Source organism: Myxine glutinosa, chromosome 12 (genome assembly GCF_964187855.1).
Source record: "Myxine glutinosa chromosome 12, kmMyxGlut1.1, whole genome shotgun sequence".
In the NCBI taxonomy this organism is placed as follows: domain Eukaryota; kingdom Metazoa; phylum Chordata; class Myxini; order Myxiniformes; family Myxinidae; genus Myxine; species Myxine glutinosa.
In genome coordinates, this window is record NC_136272.1 from 107960539 (window position 1) to 107983774 (window position 23236).

The 23236-nt window shown below is 44.0% G+C and overlaps 2 protein-coding genes across 2 annotated transcripts in view; one reads left to right on the top strand and one right to left on the bottom strand.

The window, feature by feature from the left end:
- Window positions 1–23236, bottom strand: part of MYCBP2 (MYC binding protein 2) — a 381848-nt gene that overhangs the window by 326167 nt on the left and 32445 nt on the right. The window contains 2 exon segments of the mRNA XM_078766193.1: window positions 2698–2851; window positions 10557–10778. Of these exon segments, the coding sequence (XP_078622319.1) occupies window positions 2698–2851; window positions 10557–10778 (376 nt within the window).
- Window positions 1–23236, top strand: part of LOC144888382 (uncharacterized) — a 146851-nt gene that overhangs the window by 85972 nt on the left and 37643 nt on the right. The gene's annotated exons all lie outside the window — the stretch shown is intronic.

Consider the following 23236-nt stretch of genomic DNA (forward strand, 5'->3'; position numbering starts at 1 on the left):
TTCCAGGCAAAATGGCTGCCATACCACAAGACTGATGACATCATTTCAATACATTTTCCTCATCGATGGTCAATCATATCTGTGAATTTTAGTTCCGATCGGTTAAGCGGTTCTGGAGATATGGATTTTCAATTTATTTTCCTTAAATCCAACATTTCTGCCATGCTATGTGACTGATGTCATTGTTTGTAAAATAATATTCCTCATGTGTAGTCAATCATACATATGAAGGTTTGGATTGATCTGTTAAGTGGTTCTGGAGATATGGATTGTCAAATACTTTTTCCTTAAATCCAAGATGACCACCATACCACGTGACTGATGATGTCATAGTTCAGAAACATTTTTCCTCATGGGGGGTTGATCATACATATGAAATTTTGTATTGGTCCATTCAGCAGTTCTGGAGAAAAAGATGTTTAAAAGTTTCCCTTAAATCCAAAATGGCCGTCGTACCACGTGATTGATGATGTCACAGGTTACAAATATCTTTACCACATCAGCAGTTGTTACCCTGGTGTGTACCCCGGTTTAGAATAGGTACACTGTATCCCTGCACATCGTAAGAGGCGACTAAGGGTTGGCGTCAGGAAGGGCATCCGGCCATAAAAACATTGCCTCAAACAGGGAACCATGATTGTCATGGGGCCCGCAAGGCTAACCCCCGCTCTAGCGGGGAAAATGGCCTTAAAACGATCATTCATTCATTCATTCATTCATCAGCAGTTGATCATATGTTTGGCATTTTGCAGTGATCCGTTAAGAGGTATTCCAGGAAAGATTATTTAGATTTTTTCCCTTAAATTCAAGACGTCATAGTTTGCAAATAGTTTCCCCCATCGGAATGTAAACATGTGTTTCAAGTTTCGTATCAATCGGATAAGCGATTTCGGAGAAGATTTTTAAAAGTTTTGTTTTGAAATACAATATGGCCACCAAACCACGTGATCGATGACTTTTTTTTCTTTTTTTTCCCCGCAAACTTTTATCCCCATGGCTTGGCTATCATAGCGTAAAATTTTGCATTCATCCGTTCAGTGGTTAAGGAGAAGAAGATGTTTAAAGTTCATGATGTCATAGGCAATAGCAGCCAATCTAAGTCAAAATTGCCAAAACAAAATTCATCATGCACTAAGTTACATTGGTATCTATAATGAGTTACAGTTTCATAGAACTAGCTATAACGGTTTTCTCGGAATCGTCTCCACAAAATGTGTGAGAATAATAATCCTTACAAGAACAATAGGCTTCCAGTGGGTAGAGAGAATACCTCCGCCAGGCTGAACAGTTTACATTTTGTATCCCACTGATAGGCCGGAGCTGGATTCGGAACTGAAACAAAAGCTAATCAGCTTGTTCTCGTCGCCAAACCCAGTCATCCACCAAGTTTTGTCATAACGCATCCACAACATTTTGAAATATCATGTTATATATCGTTTTTTGCTTCATCACTCAATGGTGAAGAATCACTTAATTTTTTTTAAATTCTCGTATCCAGATATTCACCAAAATTGAATAAACTGTTCGTTGTCACTCACCCAACCTGTCCACAAAGTTTCACCAGAATCTGTCCTCAACCTTTTGAGATATCCTGTTCGGAGACAGACAAACTCCCAACCCCACGCCCCCCTTCCCACGCCTCCTCCCCTCAAGCCCTCAAGCCCTCTCCCTCCCACAGATCTCACGATGTCGCTGCTCTCAAATGTAGAGTTTGTGTGCTTCCCCTTCTCTCCCCATCTTGTCTACCGCTCCCATTATTATATACTTTGTGTGTCTGTTTGATTTGTATGTGTGATGAATGTTCGCTCTTTCAAGAGCCTCAATTCTGTATACAAAAAAAAAAAAAGGAAAAAAAAAAAAGAAGCAAAAACAACCTCCATCCAACTTGCTTCCACCATCCAATGGATCATCGATATCAGCAAATTGTGCTACAACGTGGAAGAACTAGAACGGCACTCAGTAGAGAGCATACCTCTGCCTGGTTGGCCATATCACACAATAGTGAAGAATCACTTAAAAATTTAAATAATTCTCATATCCGAATTCATCTTCAGATCTTCACCAAAATCTAATAGATTCTTCCTCGTCACACACACACAACTGGTCCACAAAGTTTCGTCCAAATCTGTCCATAACTTTTTGAGATATCCTGCTACGTATCATTTTTGGCCAGACCTCCCAATGGTGAATTAATCATTTAAAAATTCTACCAGCCGGATCCGAATCCACATCTTCACCAAATTCTAATCATTTCGCCCTTGTCACATACGCTACATCTCTGCCAAATTTCGTCCGAATCCGTCCACAACTTTTTGAGACATCTTGTTCACAAACGGACAAATGGACAGACAAACGGACAGACAAACGGACAGACAAACGGACAGACAAACGGACAGACAGGGGTGAAAACATAACCTCCATCCACCTTCGGTGATGGAGGTAAAGAGAATGCCAGCATCTGTGTGAAAGTCCTGGCAGCAGGTCCACAAATCGTTTTGAACTCCAAAAGGTGATGAGGTGTGAATTGACATCGATTGGACATTTTATTTTAACAACACAACCTACCCTTATTGAGGAAATAATTTAAAGGGATCGTGGAGGGTTTGAATCTGAGTTAATGGTACCATCCCAAATTCCAACTCGTTTCATAATCACCGTATATGAAGGGTTACTTGAAGGCACAGGTAAGGTACTCACCCAATACATCCCCAGGCTCACTCTGCAGCTCCTCAGGAAGGAGGCCTTGCAGCATGTTGAGCAGGGCATGCAAACTTCGGGCACACAATGCAGGCTGGCTTGCACACGTCTCCCTGATCAACTCAAACACTCCACACAAACCCATGCTCACGATCTGTCGGTGGAGGAGGATAAGGTCACAAGATGTTCAGGATAAGGAGACACACGAAGAGATTAATTACACCTTTACAAGATGTAGCTAATTTGTGGAATAGAAAACATATGCGTGACGGCAGATCTCGATAGTGGGGACAAAAAAAAATTGAAAGGTAAACGTAAAAGTGAGAACAGGTGTAAACGTTTCCAAGTGGTGTGAAACTTGGAAGAAAAGATTCTCCCTCATTTCTTGGTTGTTTTTTTTTTAAGCATGATCCAAGGCTCATAGTGGAACTGCCACACACACATGGCACAACATTTGAAGATATGACATAAATGAACATACGGGACATAACAAAAGACTGGTAGATGACAAAAACACAACCACCGAGTTTGGGGGAAGTGCCATCACTTACCAGGTGTCCATCTCAATCCATCTTCAACACGGGGTACCAGCAACGTCACAACAATGGCGCTGCATTTCTCACCACACTCAGCAGGGCATTTCCTAAGGAGCAATTTCCTCCTCCCCATGGATGCCAACCTATGGTTGTTTGTCCATGTTCTATCCTTTTAAATGCTGAATGTCAAACAAGGAAGCAGCACTACGATTTTTTAAAGTTTTTGGTGAGACTCGGCCAGGGTTCAAACCACCGGCCCACCGGCCCGCCAGATTCAGGGGCCTGGTTGGCCATTACTCCACTGAACCAAACCAAAATATTGCCAAAGGTGAAGCTAGCCGCATGTCCAAAATCATAAATAGATTATGACCCTAATCATGCCGACGAAAGTCTGCCAGGCCGAGACTGCCACAGAACTAAGATGCTGATGTCCACGTTGTACAGAGCAGAGCAAAAGCAACAATAAATCAAGACATGGCAGTTTTGCTAATTGGTGCTTTTAAGGTAACATCTTACCACTTGCATATCAAAGCAAGATGTTACGACAACCCCCTACCCTCCACAAAGCAAGTGCAGATTTAAAATTAGCAGACCTCTGCAGGGACACGATAAACGTCCGAACACCACTTCTAAACGATTCAAACAAGAGCAAGTTATCCCAGATTATAAAATAAATAACAAACGCCAAACCAACGCATTCGCCAAACTAACACATGCGCCAAACTAACACATGCGCCAAACTAACACATGCGCCAAACTAACACATGCGCCAAACCAACACATGCGCCAAACTAACACATGCGCCAAACCAACACATGCGCCAAACCAACACATGCGCCAAACCAACATGCGCCAAACCAACACATGCGCCAAACTAACACATGCGCCAAACCAACACATGCGCCAAACCAACACATGCGCCAAACTAACACATGCGCCAAACCAACACATGCGCCAAACCAACACATTCGCCTAACTAACACATGTGCCAAACTAGAACGCCACTCAGTAGAGCGCATATTTCCGCCGTGGGTGGCCGCTGCTGAGCCCTATTTTCCAATGATAAAAAATCCTTCAAAAAATTCCTGGATCCGGAATAATATCCTGAGCTTCACCAAAAACGAATCAATTCTTCTTTATCCCAAGGGCAATCATCCCACCAACTTTCATCCAAATCCGTTCAGAACTTTTCCAGATATCTTGTTCACAAACACACGAACACACACACGGACGGACACGATCGAATGCATTACTCCCTGGCGGGAGTAATAAAACTACAGACAGCAAAGATTGCATACCCTCACCCAGACTTGTTACATGTGGTTTTACAGTACATAGACTTGGCATTTAATATGGAATATTTTTTTTTCCTTGACTTGGGTTTACTTTCTTAACTCAGTATATCAATCTGGTGAGTTTCTTTTACACTTTGGCGATTTATTTGTTAAAAGAACCATGTCACTGATTGTCTGTCGCAGCAAGAAGTCAACAACAGGATTATATCACAGGTGGCGTGGCAAAATGTACGGACAGGTGCATTTGATGATTGGCTTCACAGTCGGGTATACAAGGGTTGTTGCGTTCTGTATTAGTGGAAAACAACTGCTTCACGTCTCCAAAAGTTATTGCCGCTTCCTCTGGAGATGGTCCGTCAACCCGACAATGCTGTTTGTCATGGAGTGGTGGCTTTACGAAATTACGGCATGAAACAGCGTCCTATTGCTCGGCAGTATGGCATCACTCAAGGTCAGGTGTCAAAGATCCTGAAACGAAATGCTCAGAGGGGTGTCCCTACTCCAATACCGAGGCCAGGACGTCCCCGCAGAACCACAAGGAGGGATGATCGCCAGCTGCACCGGTTAATCCGCAATGGCCGTACCAAGTAAGCTAATCGGCTTAGGTCTGAGTGGCAGCAACTGACAAATGTGCCTGTATCCAGAAGACTAGTCAACCAACGACTGGTTCAAGCAGGCTATCATGCCAGGCGTCCCCTGAGAAAGCCACGCCTGACCAGACAACTCCGCCAGCGCCGATTGCAGTGGGCCAGAGAGCACCATCAATGGCAGCCAGGACACTGGAATCACGTGATCTTCAGTGACGAGTCTAGATTTCTGGTCTATCGTCAAGATGGCCGCGTCCGAGTGCGCAGACAAGTGCATGAAGCCTACAACAAAGATTGTATAGTACCAAGAGTCCAAGCTGGAGGTGGTGGGGTAACCATTTGGGCTGCTTTTCATGCAGGGGGCAAAACTGACCTGGTTGTTCTGAATGGAAACCTGAACCAGTTCAAGTACAAGGCCATTCTGGAAGAAACATTGCTTCCATTTGCTCGTGCAGCCTTTCGAGGAAACATTGTCTTCCAAGATGACAATGCACGGCCTCATCGTGCTCGCATGAACCAACACTTTCTTGCTGACCATGGTGTAGAGCATATGGAGTGGCCTGCCATGTCCCCGGATATGAATCCGATAGAGAACTTGTGGGCAGAATTAACGCGTCAAATCGAACACTTGGACCAGCAGCCGACCTCTGTGCGTGAATTGCAGCAGGCTATTGTCACTGCATGGTAAGCGATTCCTGTCCAAACCTTGGCAAATCTCGTGAACAGCATGCCTCAACGTGTCCGTGCTCTCCTGAATGCTCGTGGGGGTTACACGAAGTACTGAACTGTAATTTTACTATCCGTAATCCCAGTCGTAATTTAACTTTTGTTTTTGTTAAAAAAAAAATTGGCTAATGTGCAAAATAAAGAGATACTTCTGGAAAACGTGCAGAAGTTTAACACAGTACTGTCTGTGAATTGAGTTCGATATCAGTTTACATCACTTTCAAGGATCAATTTATTTTGAAATGTCAAATGTTTGTTTTTGTTTCTTTTAAAGGTCACATTAACAAAATCTAGAATAATTTCAACACAATTCCAATGAACTTTTGGTTCGAAGACATCTTGAAAAGTAAGTTCACCCCCACAAAAAAAATATTCCATATTAAATGCCAAGTCTGTATTTTAGAGACGTACTCATAGATAAACTCACATTCTAATTGTACATACAATATAGAGGTACTCACATTCTAATTGCACATACTTTATATAAAGGTACTCACAATCTAATTGTACATACTTTATAGACGTACTCACATTCAAATTGTACATACTTTATAGATATACTCACATTCAGATTGTACATAATGTTGCGAATATGGAATTTGGCCTCCATATCCGCTTGTAAATATTCCCCTATTTTCTCCAATACTCCCCAACTTTCCCCAATCCCCCATTCCCTAGTCCCATTGCATGTAAATAACAATCAGTAGAGCCGACCTTCCCCTTATTCCCCCATTAAATGTCGTGCCCAGGTCCACCGCACCACACGTAGACAACTTTCGGACATCTTCCTAGTTATTCTTATTCTATGTCAGTTAAGGCCTCGTCTCCATTAATTATGACTCTTCGTTGCACCAGAATGTGATTATATGGCATCAGTAGTGAGTTTAGGACCTTTCCCATACCTCCTTCCATCTTCTTCCCCAACAATTACAACAACAACAGAGGAGATGGCGGCGGAGCGGGGGAGGATGCGTCCTCACACCGGCTCGATTAGCGCCATTGACCACGCGCTCCACGGGGTTACCACGGAGGGGCTGGCTGTCAGCTCCTCCTCAAGGGCGGAGCCTGGTAACCCCCCGCACCCAATCAGAAGGGCGGACCGATTCCATCTGGGGCGGCGCTAGCGAGCCGAGGGCGTGTCACTCCCCGCCGGATATACGCGGCCACGCGCTGGATGTGACGTCAGATGCGCCCCCAGCTGGAGAAAGAACGTTGCCTGCGATCGCGGAGAGGAAGAGAACCCGCCTGTGAAAGAACGTTACCTCCGAGCGCTGAAACCTCCCGCATCTCTGGACCGGACCGGGTCGATTCTAACCTTTGAGCACAGGTGCACCTGGAGCCATCGACAACCGCTTTCCTGCCATCAACCCCCGTGTGAGTCAGCTTTGTCCCGTTTATCTGTCGTCTGTTGGGAATAATATAAGATTGTGTCTAAGTGCCTGTCTTCCTATGATGTACCTCTCGTCCCTGTAATCTAACCTTTCCGTACGAATATAATCTCCTCCGGAGGTCTTGAGAATTGAAACATTGGTGTCGTATTGTGTTATTGTAATCCAGCCGGGTGTCTTCTTTTCCTTATTGAGCCAGCATCGCGCGACTAGTCAACGTTCGGGTATAATATCGAGCATAATCTTGTGCAGACGTGGTCATCCCAAAACCGCTCGGTGAATAACATCCAAGCCACGTCTGTAACAATACTTTATAGATTTACTCACATTCAGATTGTCCATACTTTATAGATGTACTCACATTCAGATTGTACATACTTTATAGATGTACTCACATTCAGATTGTACATACCTTATAGACGTACTCACATTCTAATTCTACATACTTTATCGACATACTCACATTCTAATTGCACATACTTTATAGACGTACTCACATTATAATTGTACATACGTTTGTAGACGTACTCACATTCTAGTTGTACTTACTTTATAGACGTTCTCACATTCAGATTGTGCAAACAGTCACGTGAAAAAGTAAGTACACCCCATGAAAAGTTTTGACCTTTTCAACATATTTCAACATACAGCTATTTGATCTTCATTTCAACAATATTGATAGATAAAGGTGATATAATATAACAAATATCATGAAGCATTTACATTTTGTAGTCCATTGTATAATTTAAATAAACATAAATGCAAATTTCACATGTGGAAAAAGTAAGTACACCCCTACATTTATCACTACTTCAAATACCTAAAATTAGAATAAGGTGCACCAGCTCAGGTGAAAATGAATAGAACACCGTTAGAGAGGATCTTGGAGGAACCTGTCTTATTTAAACCTCAGACATTTAGTTTGGTTTGCTCTTTGTTGTTGAAGTGTTCGTGTCACCATGCCTAGATCAAAAGAGCTCTCTGGGGCCTTCAGAAAGAAGGTTATAGATGCCTACGAGTCTGGGAAGGGATTTAAAAAGATCTCCAAACAATTTGAAATCAATCATTCGACTGTCCGGAAGATCATCTACAAGTGGAGAAGATTCCAAACAACTGTCAACTTGTACAGGCCAGGCCGCCCCAGCAATTTCCGCCCGAGAGCAGACCGCAAGATGCTGAAAGAAGTCTCTAAGAACCCCAGAATGTCATCACGGGACCTACAGGTAAGCTCTTGCCACTGTTGATGTCAAAGTGCATGAGTCTACCATTAGAAAGAGGCTGTACAAATTTCATCCACATTGGAGGTGTGCCAGAAGGAAACCTTTGCTGTCCAGAAAGAACATCAGGGCAAGACTAAAGTTTGCCAATGAACACCTAGGCAAAGACCAGCACTTCTGGAACAATGTGCTCTGGACAGATGGGTCAAATGTAGAGATATTTTGCCACAGAAAACCAAAGACAGCATTTGACCACAAGAACCTGATACAACTGTAAAGCATGGTGGTGGAAATATTATGGTTTGGGGCAGCTTTGCTGCATCAGGGTCTGGGCAGCTCACCATCATAGAATCCACTATGAATTCTTCATTGTACCAGAGGGTGCTTGAGGATAATGTGAGGCCATCTATCGGAAAGTTGAAGCTCAACCGAAGGTGGACCTTGCAACATGACAATGACCCTAAACATACCAGTAAATCCACCAAGGAATGGCTGAAAAGAAAGAAATGGAGGGTTCTGGAATGGCCAAGTCAAAGCCCGGATCTAAATCCCATCGAGATGTTGTGGGGGGATTTGAAACGAGCTGTGCATGCAAGAAACCCCTCAAACATCGCACAGCTGAAAGAATTCTGCATGGAGGAGTGGGCAAAAATTTCTCCCAGTCGATGTCAGAGACTGGTAGACAGTTATAAGAAACGCCTAATTGAGGTCGTTTCTGTTTCTGTCCTGGAAGTCCTTGGTGTCCTTGTGTTTTATACTTCTCCCACCCCCCACCCCCTTCCCCCAAGCCCTCTCCCTCCCACACATCTCCCTGCTCTCAAATGTTGTGTTTGTGTGCTTCCCCTTCTCTCTCCATCTTGTCTTCCGCTCCCTCTTTTTATATATTTTGTTTGTCTGGTTGATTTGTTTGTGAAATAAATGTTAGCTCTTTCACGAGCCTCGATTCAGTATACAAAACAACAAAAAAAAAAAAATGTCCACATATGTTAAAAAGATTTTAAAAAACATTTCATGGGGTGTACTTACTTTTTCCACATGCGAAATTTGCATTTATCTTTATTTAAATTATACAATGGACTACAAAATGTAAATGTTTCATGATATTTGTTACATTATATCACCTTTATCTATCAATATTGTTGAAATGAAGATCAAATAGCTGTATGTTGAAACATGTTGAAAAAGTCAAAACTTTACATGGGGTGTACTTACTTTTTCACGTGACTGTACCTTAAAGATGTACTCGCATTATAGATGTACTCACATTCTAATTGTACATTATGATTTGTACACAAAGTCAAGGCTCATGGAAGAGCGAGCCTTTATCTCAAAAATCTGCTTGTGGCATCCAAGGCTACCTCTCGTCTCATGGATAACCAACTTCCTCCACTTATTTCAAGATGGCCTCCAGAGCCAGCCTGGGCATCCTTTGTCATTCACGGTCTTTCCTTGGCGAATCTGAACTTATGACAACCCACATGACCTTAATTCATAGCTTTATGGACTGCTCTCCCCTTAGAGCTGATGCCAGTCTTATATATGCCCTTCTTTATGCCATGGAAAACAAGACATACAAAATCATTGGGATCTCCCACGATCTCAGAGGGTCGAGGCCTGTTACTTTCGCATTACAGGCAGGTTGGTGGCCTCTCTGTAATCTACCAACTCCTTTTTGGTCTTGCACCCACTATCCTCTCTTGGCTTTGTTCCTCCCAGGTTTGTGCAGGGCGCACATGGTCTACCAGTAACACTCTTCTTGTTAAACTCTCACGTTTACCTCCATTCTTGCTCTAACTCTTCCATGAGCATCGATCATGTGCAACAAAAAAAAAATCTTCAGTTCTGGCCGCTGCCATCTTCAAAAGGAAACAATATTGTCGATCACACCAGAAGTGTGTTTCACAATGCATTATTTTGCGCTTTCTCTTCCAGCTGGTAAGAAGTGACCTTAGGCTAAAAACCAAACTCGTTTCAACTTAGATACAAGTACAACACACACACAGCACATATCACACAGCACATATCACACAGCACATATCACACAGCACATATCACACAGTACATAGCACGTAGCACATACACACATTTGTACTACCATAATGAAAAGTACCTTTGGAAGCTTGGCAGGTGGTTCTTGCAACTCTTCTTCCTCCTCCTCACTCTCAGAGTCGGGCGCAGATTGCCCACATATCTTGGAACCTGTGCCCTGTGATCCAAGGTGGCGGCGACGTTCAAGGACACATTGGCGCACGTGAGCGTAAACGTTGAAAGCTGAAGGGTTGCTGTGCAACACGATTTCTGGTGGGGAAACTCCATTTTCAGAGCTTTCCACCTGCAACAGAAGATCCAGTGTCTGTGTGTCATTTTTGCATCTCCTCCCAAACCACTAGTCACACAAGGTTGAACACTGCACCATATTAATCACCAAGGGGCGCTAGGAAGGACAGGGTTGGTAAAAATAAATAGATTTGCAGAAAAAAAAACATTTTCGGTATTCACATGGATAAATGTCCAGCCTGGTGTTGGCTTAGCGGTTAGGGTGCCGGCTTGGGATCCTAGGATCCTGGGTTCGAATCCCGGTCGATCGCTGAATTAACGCCAGGGGGGTTTACTCAGCCTGTCATCCTTCTGAGCTCGGCAAATTGAGCACCAGGTCACTGGTAATTCCCTGTGTCGCAAGAAGCGACTAACAGGGTTGGTGGCAGGAAGGGCCTCCGGCCATAAAACATTGCTTGAAAAACGGGACCACGGTGCCTGAAAAAGGCCAACCCCTGCTCTGCGGGGAAAAATGGCCTCTAAAGGTGGTTCTTTTGTTCTTTACATGAATAAATGTCCAGACAAAGCAAGTGTTAACTATGCCTCACGTGGCTTGGCGACAAGTGGTGAGATGCTGCCGATTGTCTGTGCAAAATCGGGTGTACTGCACTTACCTCTGAGCAAGTGCTGTTAATACATCCTTATGGTAACTATTTTTCTGCCGTCTCAGCCTTTCCACTTCTTAGAATTCCAAAATAAGCCAGAACAGCACTCTTCAACATCAGGATATCGACCGATATGCCTCCTCCCACATTATTACATCATCATACATACTTGTACCAAGTTTGATATAAATCCCTTCAGCTGTTCTCAAGTACCACATTTTTATCTGACATGACCTCTGACCTTTGATGCTGAAATCTAATCAGTTAATCATCTTTTTTCTTCTTCTTTTTTTTTGTATACAAGATCGAGGCTCGTGTAAGAGCTAACATTAATGACAAAAAAAAACAGACACATAAGACAATAAAGGGAGCGGGAGACAAGATGGGGAGAGAGGGGGAAGCACACAAGTACAACATTTGAGAGCAGGGACATCGGGAGATCTGAGGGAGGGAGAGGGCTTGGGGGGCTGGGGGGGAGGGGAAACGGGTGGGGCGAAACACGTGGTCAAAGAACGAACGAACACGGGAAGAGAAGGAAATAAAAAATAAAAAAACAAAGGTTTTTTTTTATTATTAAGACTTTAATCAAAGGGTAAGATGTTCAGGGAAGTATGGGGTGAAAAAAAGACTGGAAAAAACAGTGAGAGAATGAAAGTAAATGGACCACAAACGACCGCCGAGAGGAGACAACAAAGCTTCGAGGCCTGGAAAACCAGGCCTGAAAAACGCGGCAGGGACCAACCGACGTGTATACACAGGTATGCACGATTTACATCGATATCTAACTAGAAACACACAGTTGGTAGGCACACACCGTAAAATAAAAATACAGTTTTGACAAAAATACAAATGCAAAAATTCTTAACTTTGGTAGCGTGGAGAGCTTGGAAAAACACACAACCTCGCCGGCAAAACCGGAAGGCCAATAAAATAAAAGCAATGTGTAAATAATAAAACCTATAATAATAAAAAGGTGTGGGTGTGTGTGTGTGTGTGTGTGTGTGTGTGTGTGTGTGTGTGTGTGTGTGTGTGTGTGTGTGTGTGTGTGTGTGTGTGTGTGTTCCAAAACTCTGAAACCAAGCAGCCCCAAACTTTGCATGCATACTTATCAAACTCCAAGGAAGTGCATGAATGAAAACTGGGTGTTTGGGTGTGTTTAACCCATAAAGTGCTGGATTTACTGGTTAGTAGCCCATAAATGCTTTTTGTCATCGGCTTTTCTCCACCAATTAAAAGCAAGCTTTCACCAGTTAGCCCGGGTATTATATATTGTAAGAAAGGCCACTATTCGTTCTTTGGGTTGACGTCATTTTAAGCTCTTCTGCATACAGGTCGTGGCTGGAACATGCCCATGTAATGACCATTTTTGGTAGGGCCACAACCGTGGCCGGTCGACCTGTGTGTCGGCCACTATAGTGGCCCGACACTTTATGGGTTAAACACCCCTTTTTAAGATAATTAACCAGCTTATTTTATTAAAACAAAACCAGGCTTTATCCTTGGTCATCCCACTATCCCTTGTAGGAGTCTTCAGGTTTTTTTGGCCTGCTCAAAATCCCTTGCCTTGAAACAGGCCACAAATATTTCTGCACAATTAAGTGCTCCACTCCACTCCACTTTCCTCACTCATATCATCGAATGTCTGATCTTCATACCTGCGGATCGCTGTATACATCGCTTTTGTACAAATCACGTTTGATGACTTTCTGGAGAATTCCCTTTGGTGAAAATGTAGTTTTTCTTCCAAATGGCCACACTCCCTCATTTTAACAACAATTAGCGTATGGTCGTCGGTAAAGTAGATCAAGACTTGGTGAAAATAAATTCTGTGAAAATCCATTCACTTTTGATTGATTTACCAAATCGAGTGACTTGACATGCTGCAATGCTTAAAGGTCCACAGACAGAAAATCATGCTTGGTTTAATTAATAGATATGGCTTCACATAACAATAAACACTTTATCGTTGTTTTTAAAATATATATATATCTTGGAAGGAAGATATTAATGTTTTTTGGTGTCCTTTTATGCTCAATTGCCACCCCCACCCTCCAAATGGCAATTTGATTACCCACGTCACCAGCTACTCATCCTGAGGACATTTTAGTTGTGGGTAGTTTTTATAATGATTTTGACTATCAGAGGATTCTTTATCAGAAAAATCTTCATCAAATTTACTTTCTGTCCAGTCTGAAGCAAGTTGTGTGACCATTACCCGTTGTGTTCCGAGACAACCTTGCATTTGATTATGTCATGCAGATGACGTCATGACCATCATGATTTTTATGGGGAGGAGGGGAGGAAGGGGTAACCAGACGAGTTTGCATTTTTAACAGTAACACCTCAAATAATTATTAGAATTAAAAACAATGTTCAGTTCTTTGTTTATTACTTAAAAATCAATATAATCACATCAAAAGAAAACAACATTTCTGTGTCTGTGGACCTCTAAATGTTCCTCATGCTCTTCGTATAGGCCTTGCCTCCTACCATCCCTCCCTCTTTCCGCTCTCCCTCCCTTATATCCCGAATGTCTTTCCCCTCTTTCACCCTCACCCCTCCTACTCCCCATCCACCCCTCCGTCCCTAGCCCTTGAGCCATTCTTAAGTTACTGCGGTAATAATAATAATAATACAACAACAACAACAACAACAACAACAACAACAACAACATGCATTTTAAGGCCATGTTCCCTGCTAGAGCGGGGGTTAGCCTTGCGGTCCCCATGACAATCTTCTCCATTTTGCCCTATTTTCTGCATCTCTCCTTGTTAACCCCCTTGCCCGCATTTCTTCTTCCACCAACTTTAGCCAAGTCTTTCGCGGTCTTCCCCGTCCTCTACTTCCTTCTACATTAACTTCCATCACTCTTCTCAACCAGTCACTTTCATCCTTCCTCAATACATGACCAAACCATCTCAACCTGTTCCTCTTCACAGCATCAATCACAGGCAATATTCCCATCATCTTTCGCAATTCATCATTTGTCTTCCTCTCCCTCAACGACACTCCGCACATCCATCGAACCATTCGCATTTCCACCCTTTCCAGCCTTCGTTGCTGCTCTACGTTCATTACCCATGTCTCGCTCCCATAAATCATAACACTTCTCACACATGCAGCATACACCTTTCCCTTCAGCTTCAGCGACACTCTCCTCCTCATCAGCACGCCACTCAGTTCCCGAAACTTCTTCCATGCACATCTCACTCGAGCAACCGTTGCCGAGTCTGATCCACCTTCTCCATTCAGCATGTCTCCGAGGTAGCAAAATGTTTTCACACCTTCCAGCTTCACGCCGTCTCCAAGATCCAACTCAACATTTCCTCCATCTGCAGCTCCCTCTGTGCACACCTTACATTTGAATGTAGCTGCCACACTGGTTAATGACCCTCTCAGACCACTACATTTTTGATGAACCCACTCAGCACACATTGTACATTGAATGGAGTTCACTCCGACACCCTTCCTGCACACAGCACACGGCCACTTCCCAGTTCTTTCCACCTCACCACATGCTTTACCACTTGCCATCACCTTTGTCTTTCCGATATTCACCTTCAGACCTTTTGTCTCCATACATTCCTTCCACTTGTTCATCTTTTCCTTCAGTCCATCCATACTTTCCGCAATCAACACCAGATCATCTGCATACAACAACTCCCATGGTAAACCCTCCTTTACGGTCTGAGCCAGCACCTCCATCACAGCTACAAATAGTAGTGGACTTAGTACCGACCCCTGATGCACTCCCACCTTCACCTCAAACTCACCACTGTTCCCGTCCTTGGTCCTTACAGCTGTGCGTGCTCTTTTGTACATTGCCATCACTACTCTGATCAACCATTCCTCCACTCCTAACTTCCTCAATGCCCATGTCAATACTTTGCGTGGAAACCAACATTGCCCATGTCAAACCGTGGAAACCAACCAATAATAATAATAATAATGCATTTATTTGATATAGCGCTTTTCAGGAAGCCCAAAGACACTTAATGATAATCTATTACAGACTTTGACCTTTGACCTGTGAACTCTTGATCCTGAAATCAAATCAGGTGATCTTTGCATCATAATACATACCTCTACCAACTTTGGTCGAAATACCATCACTGGTTCACAATTTATCATGGCAACAGGATTTTTACCTAACATGACCTGTGACCATTGACCTTTAATGTTATGGCCCAAAATCTAACCAGTTTATCTTTACATTATACATACCTGTACCAAGTTTGACTTCTCAAGTTATCGCAGTAATGAAAACCTATCACGGACGGATGGATAGACAGCCGGACGGACAAACGGACAGACAGCCCGAAAACATAATGCCTCCACCGACTTAGTCAGCGGAGGCATAAAAAATTAGCGCTACAAACAATGCGACCAAAAAAACAAAACGGGGCTGGGGCCCACAGGCTTGCTCACAAGAAATTAAATGGAAAAATGACAAATAATTTTAAGAGGCAGCAAGAAGAGATCATGTTGGAGTGAAATTGAGCGATGAGGAAACCAAATTAGGAAAATATTGCTTGGAAGGATTATGGATCTGGAAAAATAAAAATGACAAATAAAGCTTCATACAAATAATATGAAGGTGTGTCTGTCCGTTTCCTCATCTCTTACTGCTTCATGCGTAGTCACCAGACTCTGTAGGGATAATTAATTAAGTCTTATAATCCCACAAAAGACATCGAAATTTACTTCCAACACTATATTTTATTCCAATCGACCCAGTCAAAAGTAGACTTTTGTGGAAGCATTCATCATGCCAAATGACATGACGGCTTTCTGCTGGGCGGTGATTGAAGCCCAACCGTCACCGGCTTGTTGCTGTTCTGTGCTCCTCCCATCTTATCAAACGGCATTCCATCCCATATAATCTGTCCTTTACATTACAGGTGTTGGAAGGAGGAGTTGGAGAGAGAAGGACAAGGCTATAACTGTGTTCACACAGATTAATCTGCAGTAACTCCGAATAATTTTGATCTGAAGTGACATTTTGGCATTCACATAAAATATTCAACATGGCCAAGGCAGCATGCGGCAAAATACTCGTAGTTGGAAACACGAGAGGTTGGGATGGATTACGCGATTCCTCCGATAGCAAATCACATCCTTCGGATAGAGAGATCCATCGGACTAACAGCTTGTTCAGTGTTCAAACTCGCGACTACACAAACCTGTGATTTCAGACTGATTAACTAGGCGGAAGCCTCGACATGCCAACTTCCTTATGTCCATGCACACCTCGGCTCTCTAAAACCTCCAATTTACTGTGGAATAAACTGTGTGAACAGACCTTGAAACAAAACAAAATCAATTAGCCAATCATCTGTGCAAGATCACACCCCTGCGCCCTTCGAAACCCAGTGTGAAAGCATAAAAATAGGCCACTCGACATACATCACTAAGGAAACAAGTGAGAAATGCAATCAAAGTAATGAATGCACTAATGAATGATAAGTTTGATACAAGAAGAGGAATATGAAAAATATTACATCAATGAAACAATGAAGGATTTTCTTTTGCAAAAAACGCACAAAATATTGCACATACCACAAAGGTCGTTCTCAAGCAATGATTGAAACAAACATAATTGTTAAACATTTCATTAGCTTGGGGAGACGCATCACACCCCTGCGCCCTTCGAAACCCAGTGTGAAAGCATAAAAATAGGCCACTCGACAGATACTCACTAAGAAAACAAGTGAGAAATGCAATCAAAGTAATGAATGCACTAACGAATGATAAGTTTGATACAAGAAGAGGAATATGAAAAATATTACATCAATGAAACAATGAAGGATTTTCTTTTGCAAAAAACGCACAAAATATTGCACATACCACAAAGGTCGTTCTCAAGCAATGATTGAAACAAACATATTGTTAAACATTTCATTAGCTTGGGGAGACGCATCATAATAAAGGAGACACGAGCTTAACCAAACCTGTAGCCTGGCAGTTTCCCAACAAGGCTTCAGCATTTCACGATCACCCCATGATGTAGCCTTTCAAGTCGCGACAAGGCCGGGTGGACAAACATACCATCGGGCTGGTGCATCTAAAGCACATGAATATTTTATTCCCACGTCAATGTGGCTTGCATTATAAGTACTGTATTCAGGAAGCACGAAACACAGCAGCATCTGTGCTGGAAACTAGCCAGGAATTTCAATAACGTCACCATCTCTGGGAATGCCCGCAAATGAATGATTCAAACTGGTGCAGAGGTGCACCATTCAGACAAATAGATTTAACCAACAAATACATGTCCAACTTGGCATAGCGTAGCTTTCAAACCCACAGATTCTCAAAACAAGCGTAAGCATTGTTGGTACGGCCTTGTACAAGGAAATATTTGTACATTGTCAGTAAGCATTGTTGGTACGGCCTTGTACAAGGAAATATTTGTACATTGTCAGTAAGCATTGTTGGTACGGCCTTGTACAAGGAAATATTCGTACATTGTCAGTAAGCATTGTTGGTACGGCCTTGTACAAGGAAATATTTGTACATTGTCAGTAAGCATTGTTGGTACGGCCTTGTACAAGGAAATATTTGTACATTGTCAGTAAGCATTGTTGGTATGGTGTTGTACAATGAAATATTCGTACATTGTCAGTAAGCATTGTTGGTACGGTGTTGTACAAGGAAATATTCGTACATTGTCAGTAAGCATTGTTGGTACGGTGTTGTACAAGGAAATATTCGTACATTGTCAGTAAGCATTGTTGGTACGGTGTTGTACAAGGAAATATTTGTACATTGTCAGTAAGCATTGTTGGTACGGCCTTGTACAAGGAAATATTTGTACATTGTCAGTAAGCATTGTTGGTACGGCCTTGTACAAGGAAATATTTGTACATCGTCAGTAAGCATTGTTGGTATGGAGTTGTACAAGGAAATATTTGTACATTGTCAGTAAGCATTGTTGGTATGGTGTTGTACAAGGAAATAGTTGTACATTGTCAGTAAGCATTGTTGGTACGGTCTTGTACAAGGAAATATTTGTACATTGTCAGTAAGCATTGTTGGTACGGTCTTGTACAAGGAAATATTTGTACATTGTCAGTAAGCATTGTTGGTACGGTGTTGTACAAGGAAATAGTTGTACATTGTCAGTAAGCATTGTTGGTACGGTCTTGTACAAGGAAATATTTGTACATTGTCAGTAAGCATTGTTGGTATGGTCTTGTACAAGGAAATATTTGTACATTGTCAATAAGCATTGTTGGTACGGTGTTGTACAAGGAAATAGTTGTACATCGTCAGTAAGCATTGTTGGTACGGTGTTGTACAAGGAAATATTCGTACATTGTCAGTAAGCATTGTTGGTACGGTGTTGTACAAGGAAATATTCGTACATTGTCAGTAAGCATTGTTGGTACGGTCTTGTACAAGGAAATATTTGTACATTGTCAGTAAGCATTGTTGGTACGGTGGTGTTGCCCAATGATTTGTCACTGTTGGGAGCAAAGGTGCATCCTCATCATACAAAGAAATATGTTTACCTTCAATGTATACATGTGAAAGATAAAACAAAAACAAAGTGAAATTAATTGATAAAAGGGATGATTTGCATAAAAGGGAGGGTTGATTGCAGAAAATAAGGGTTCAAGGACAGTTAGAAAATAGGGAGAAAACACAAGAGTTGGGGTGGAGTGGGGGGGAATTGAAGGGGCATGTATGGGGTAGATGGGGAACCTTGGGTCAGAGATTTCAATTACAAAATGACATGTCGTAGAAATGACTCCATTTTCAAGACATTTTATGATATTCAAGGTAGAGTCATGTAATAGCAAGGAAAAAATAATCAAAAAGTGTGTAGAAGCAAAAAAAAAAAAAAAACAGGATTCAAAATAATCGATCAAGATGATGTCATCAGTGACAATAGAGAAAATGTGGGAAAATGCAGGGGATCAGAGTGGAGTTGGTGCAGAGAATAGAAAAGATCGAGAGTAGTAATATGGGATAACATGAGTTTGTGATGGCTCGCCACTTTAAAGGAGTGGAGAGAACATGATTGGAAAGACTCGGGAAGATATTCCAGATGGAAGAGAAGAGTGGAGGTGAGAAATTGCCCTTGATATGGGGAGAATAAACAAGGTTTTGAATGCTAGCAGAGCGAGTGTGGCCTGGTCAAGCTCATTATGGACAAATAGCTGAGAAGACAAGTGGAGTGAGACCATAAATGAGGCGATAGAATTGCTAGGCAACCAACCCTTTTGCAGTAAGAGGAAGAGGCCTTGCACTTCGCCTCCTGTTGGGTAATACCAATTAGCCTCAGGGCCTTGGATTCCACAACTTCCAGGGGTGCAAGGTGCTATCTGGCAGCACCAGCCCACAGAGAACATTCATACTCCATGGCACTACAAATGAATTATTTGTACACCGTTCGGAGCCAAGAGCAGGAGAGAAACAACTCAGCTCTCCTGAGGGATTCCAAGGCAACTCTGCCCTAAAGGCCAGCTTGCATATTGTCGATTTGTATTTCTTTTTTTTGTACACAAGATCGAGGCTCGTGAAAGAGCTAACATTAATCACACAAAAAGTCAAACAGATACATAAAACACAAAATAAGGGGAGCGGTAGACAAGATGGGGAGAGGGGGAAGGACACAAACACAACATTTGAGAGCAGGGACATCGAGAGAACTGTGGGAGGGGGAGGGCTTGGGGGGAGGTGGGAGAGGTATAAAACATATTGACACTGCAAGGACTTCCAGGAAAGAAGTTAGAATTTCAAAAAAGTGTATCTGGGGTGAATTAGTGGGGGTAGAAAAGATCAAGGTTTTGGATAGGGGAAGATGGTGGCGAACAGCTGTTTTAAAGACCTGGAGGGAGGAGTTGGATTGAAGGGAGTGGGGGAGTTTGTTCCAGAGGTGGGAGAAAAGGGTAAAACAGTATTCACAGCAATCATCTTTCAAGGTTTCACTTTCACACCATGTTCCTGGGAATTATAATTTGCGGAAAATGTAAATCAAGACGGCGTTGCAGTCGGACACTACACTGCCATGGCTGCTGTTGATACTAATCCACAAATATAAAATGATACGCGTACTTAGTGCATAAACAACAGCGACATGAAATAAAGTATCAAAGTCTGAGTGTTGTTGGTTAGCAATAAAAAAAATACACCAATTTTAGACAAAAATCATTTTCATCGAAACATCAAATCAATAATGTACATAAATTATCTTCCAAACTGAATCCTAATAACATGTCATTGGGAAATGGATTTTTTAAAAAAACAATCCTTCCAAAACTCCTGGCTCGCCGAACCCTCCGCATTGTGTGATGCAATAGAAGCTGAAACTATGCAGGATGCCAATAACACGATCGATACTTTAATGACCGAAAATCAAAGGAAAAGGAGGAGGGGAGATTATAACAACTATGGCGACCAGCTTAGAGCCAAGGTTGCCTGTAACGGAGATTTGAATTTCCTGACGGTGCATACTAAACCAAACGCAGGTGGGATGGCCCATAAATTACAGCAAGGTCAGAAGTATACAGGCTGCCGACCTGAAGGAAGAAGGATGAAGGAAGAAGAAGGAAGAAGAAGGAAGGCATGTAGAGAAAAAAATGCAGTCCTTGCCAAAAAAGCCAAAAGGTCCTCACCTTGCTTTTGGATAAAAACCACCTTTAGAGGCCATTTTTCCCTGCAAAGCGGGGGTTGGCCTTTTTCGGGAACCGTGGTTGTTGTTGTTTTTTGGTCCCCTTTTTGAAGCAATGTTTTACGGCCGGATGCCCTTCCTGACGCCAACCCTTTTTGCCGCCTTTAACGACAAACAGGGAATTACCAGTGAACTGGTACTCAATTTGCCGACCTCGGAAGGATGACAGGCTGAGTCAACCCCCCTGGCGTTAATTCAGCGATCGACCGGGATTCGAACCCAGGATCCTAGGATCCTAAGCTGGCACCCTAGCCGCTGGCCCAACACCCAACACCAACACTTTTGGATGAAGAGTACTGTGATGAAATCGTCATATGCAATCGTCATCCAAGTTACGACACGGATGTTGTTCGCCTCATGGCCGCTACGCGACCCTTTCGCGGTTCCTATATATATCAGCGCGGACGGGAGATGTACATCCATAATCGAAATGTAACTCTCTCTCGCTACTCTGGGCTTCCCTAGAAAGGTAACGACTCTGCTATAAATATCACAAGCTCGCTTATAGTTATACTACCTGTACGCACCTGTATGCAACCGTTGCTACTCATGTGATGCTGATTTAATGCCTGTTGCTTGAATGTATTCTTTTAGGAATGCCTTTGGATCTAAATGATATCAAAGCCTACCTAGAGGTCCAGTCGTGTCAGAGTTCGATTTTCACGACATTTAATATCATTTAGATCTTTGAGCTCGCCGGATGATGATCGTGGTACCGCCTCGCGGAGCCGACCCTCAAGCGGAGGGATCTGCGTCGGAGTTGCTCCTTGGCTCAACGCGCGGCAGAATAACTTTGCGGCTCACGAGACCGAGCCCACCGCTCCGTATTACAGACCAACTTTCTCCTGACATCGCTCGGAATCAACCCACGCTCCCGCACTGCTCGCTGCGGCGCTACGGAGAAGAACGCCCGGCGGAGGACCCGTCGAGCTCGCTCCAGCGACGGAGCTCCGACTCCTCTCGCCACCGGTCTGCCTCACGAGGGCCGGATACGATGGGGACCTCGCAAGCCTTCTGCGGGACCGCGTCGTCAAAACGCAGGCTGCTCTCCTGTAGCGTAGGCCCGAAAGCCGGAGCAGGCATGACTCCGGCACAGCACCTGCTGAAGGAGGCCACTGAGAAATGACCTGGGCCGCAACCCCCTGTCGGAACAACGGACCCGCTTGGAGCCGAAGGTATGAACCTCGCCTCGGTTACTCGAATCGCTAACGGCTCCGTCCGAGAGAACCATCCCGCTTCCGGAGCTCCCCCGCAGCCGCCGCTGCCCGGCCTACCCGGTATGCAAAACGTTACTCGTGTGGACATCGGCCGCATCCTCGCTCCGAATGCCGGCCCGACAGGCGACGTGTCACCTGTGCTCCACTAAGGCCCTTTTGCGAAAGGTCTGCAGAAAGGCCGCTCGGGGCACGCATTCCGCTGATCGTGATTCCGTGACGAGCGGAGATCAGCGGAAAATAGAGCTCACGACCGGCTCCACTCCGACAACTCGCGACTCTGTGGCCCCTCTCCTCCGCGTGAATCACGCACTGCTCGTCGGAATCACGCCGCGTCTCTCTCACGACCGGCTCCACTCCGACCACTCGCTACTCTGTGGCCCATCTCCGCCGTGCGGATCGCGCACTACTCGTCGGACTCACGCCGGCACGACCGGCTCACTCCGACCACTCGTTACTCGGTGGAACCACCACCTCCTCCACGCGAATCGGGGCCTCCATTCTGATTCTGAGCACCTCCTCGCCGCACGTTGCTCCCGCACTCGGCGTGGCCCACGACGATCGGCGTGGCCCTCGATTCCGTTCGTTGCTCGGAATCACCTCCTACTCGCCACACGTGGCACCCATCGCGGCCCTCTCTGCGTTGCCGGCGATTCCTCGCTGCTCGTCGGATCCCCTCTTACACGCGAATCACGCGCCGCACCGTCGCTGGATGGAATCCCTACTATGCACGACGCGCCCGTTGCGCGCGCCGCATCTTCGCTGGATTCCTCTCGCCGGCCCCACTGAGTAGGGGATCGCCCGGACACGCCTCAATGGAGGCTCGCTTGGGCCCTGGCGAGGACTCGTCGCAGCACGGACGAGTTTCTATGGACGTCGAGCGGGACCTTCATAGCCTTTCACGGCACACGGGCATATGCTTCTAATGGTTGATCGTATACCTGGCTACCATGTGTATTCTATAAGTGATCGTCCT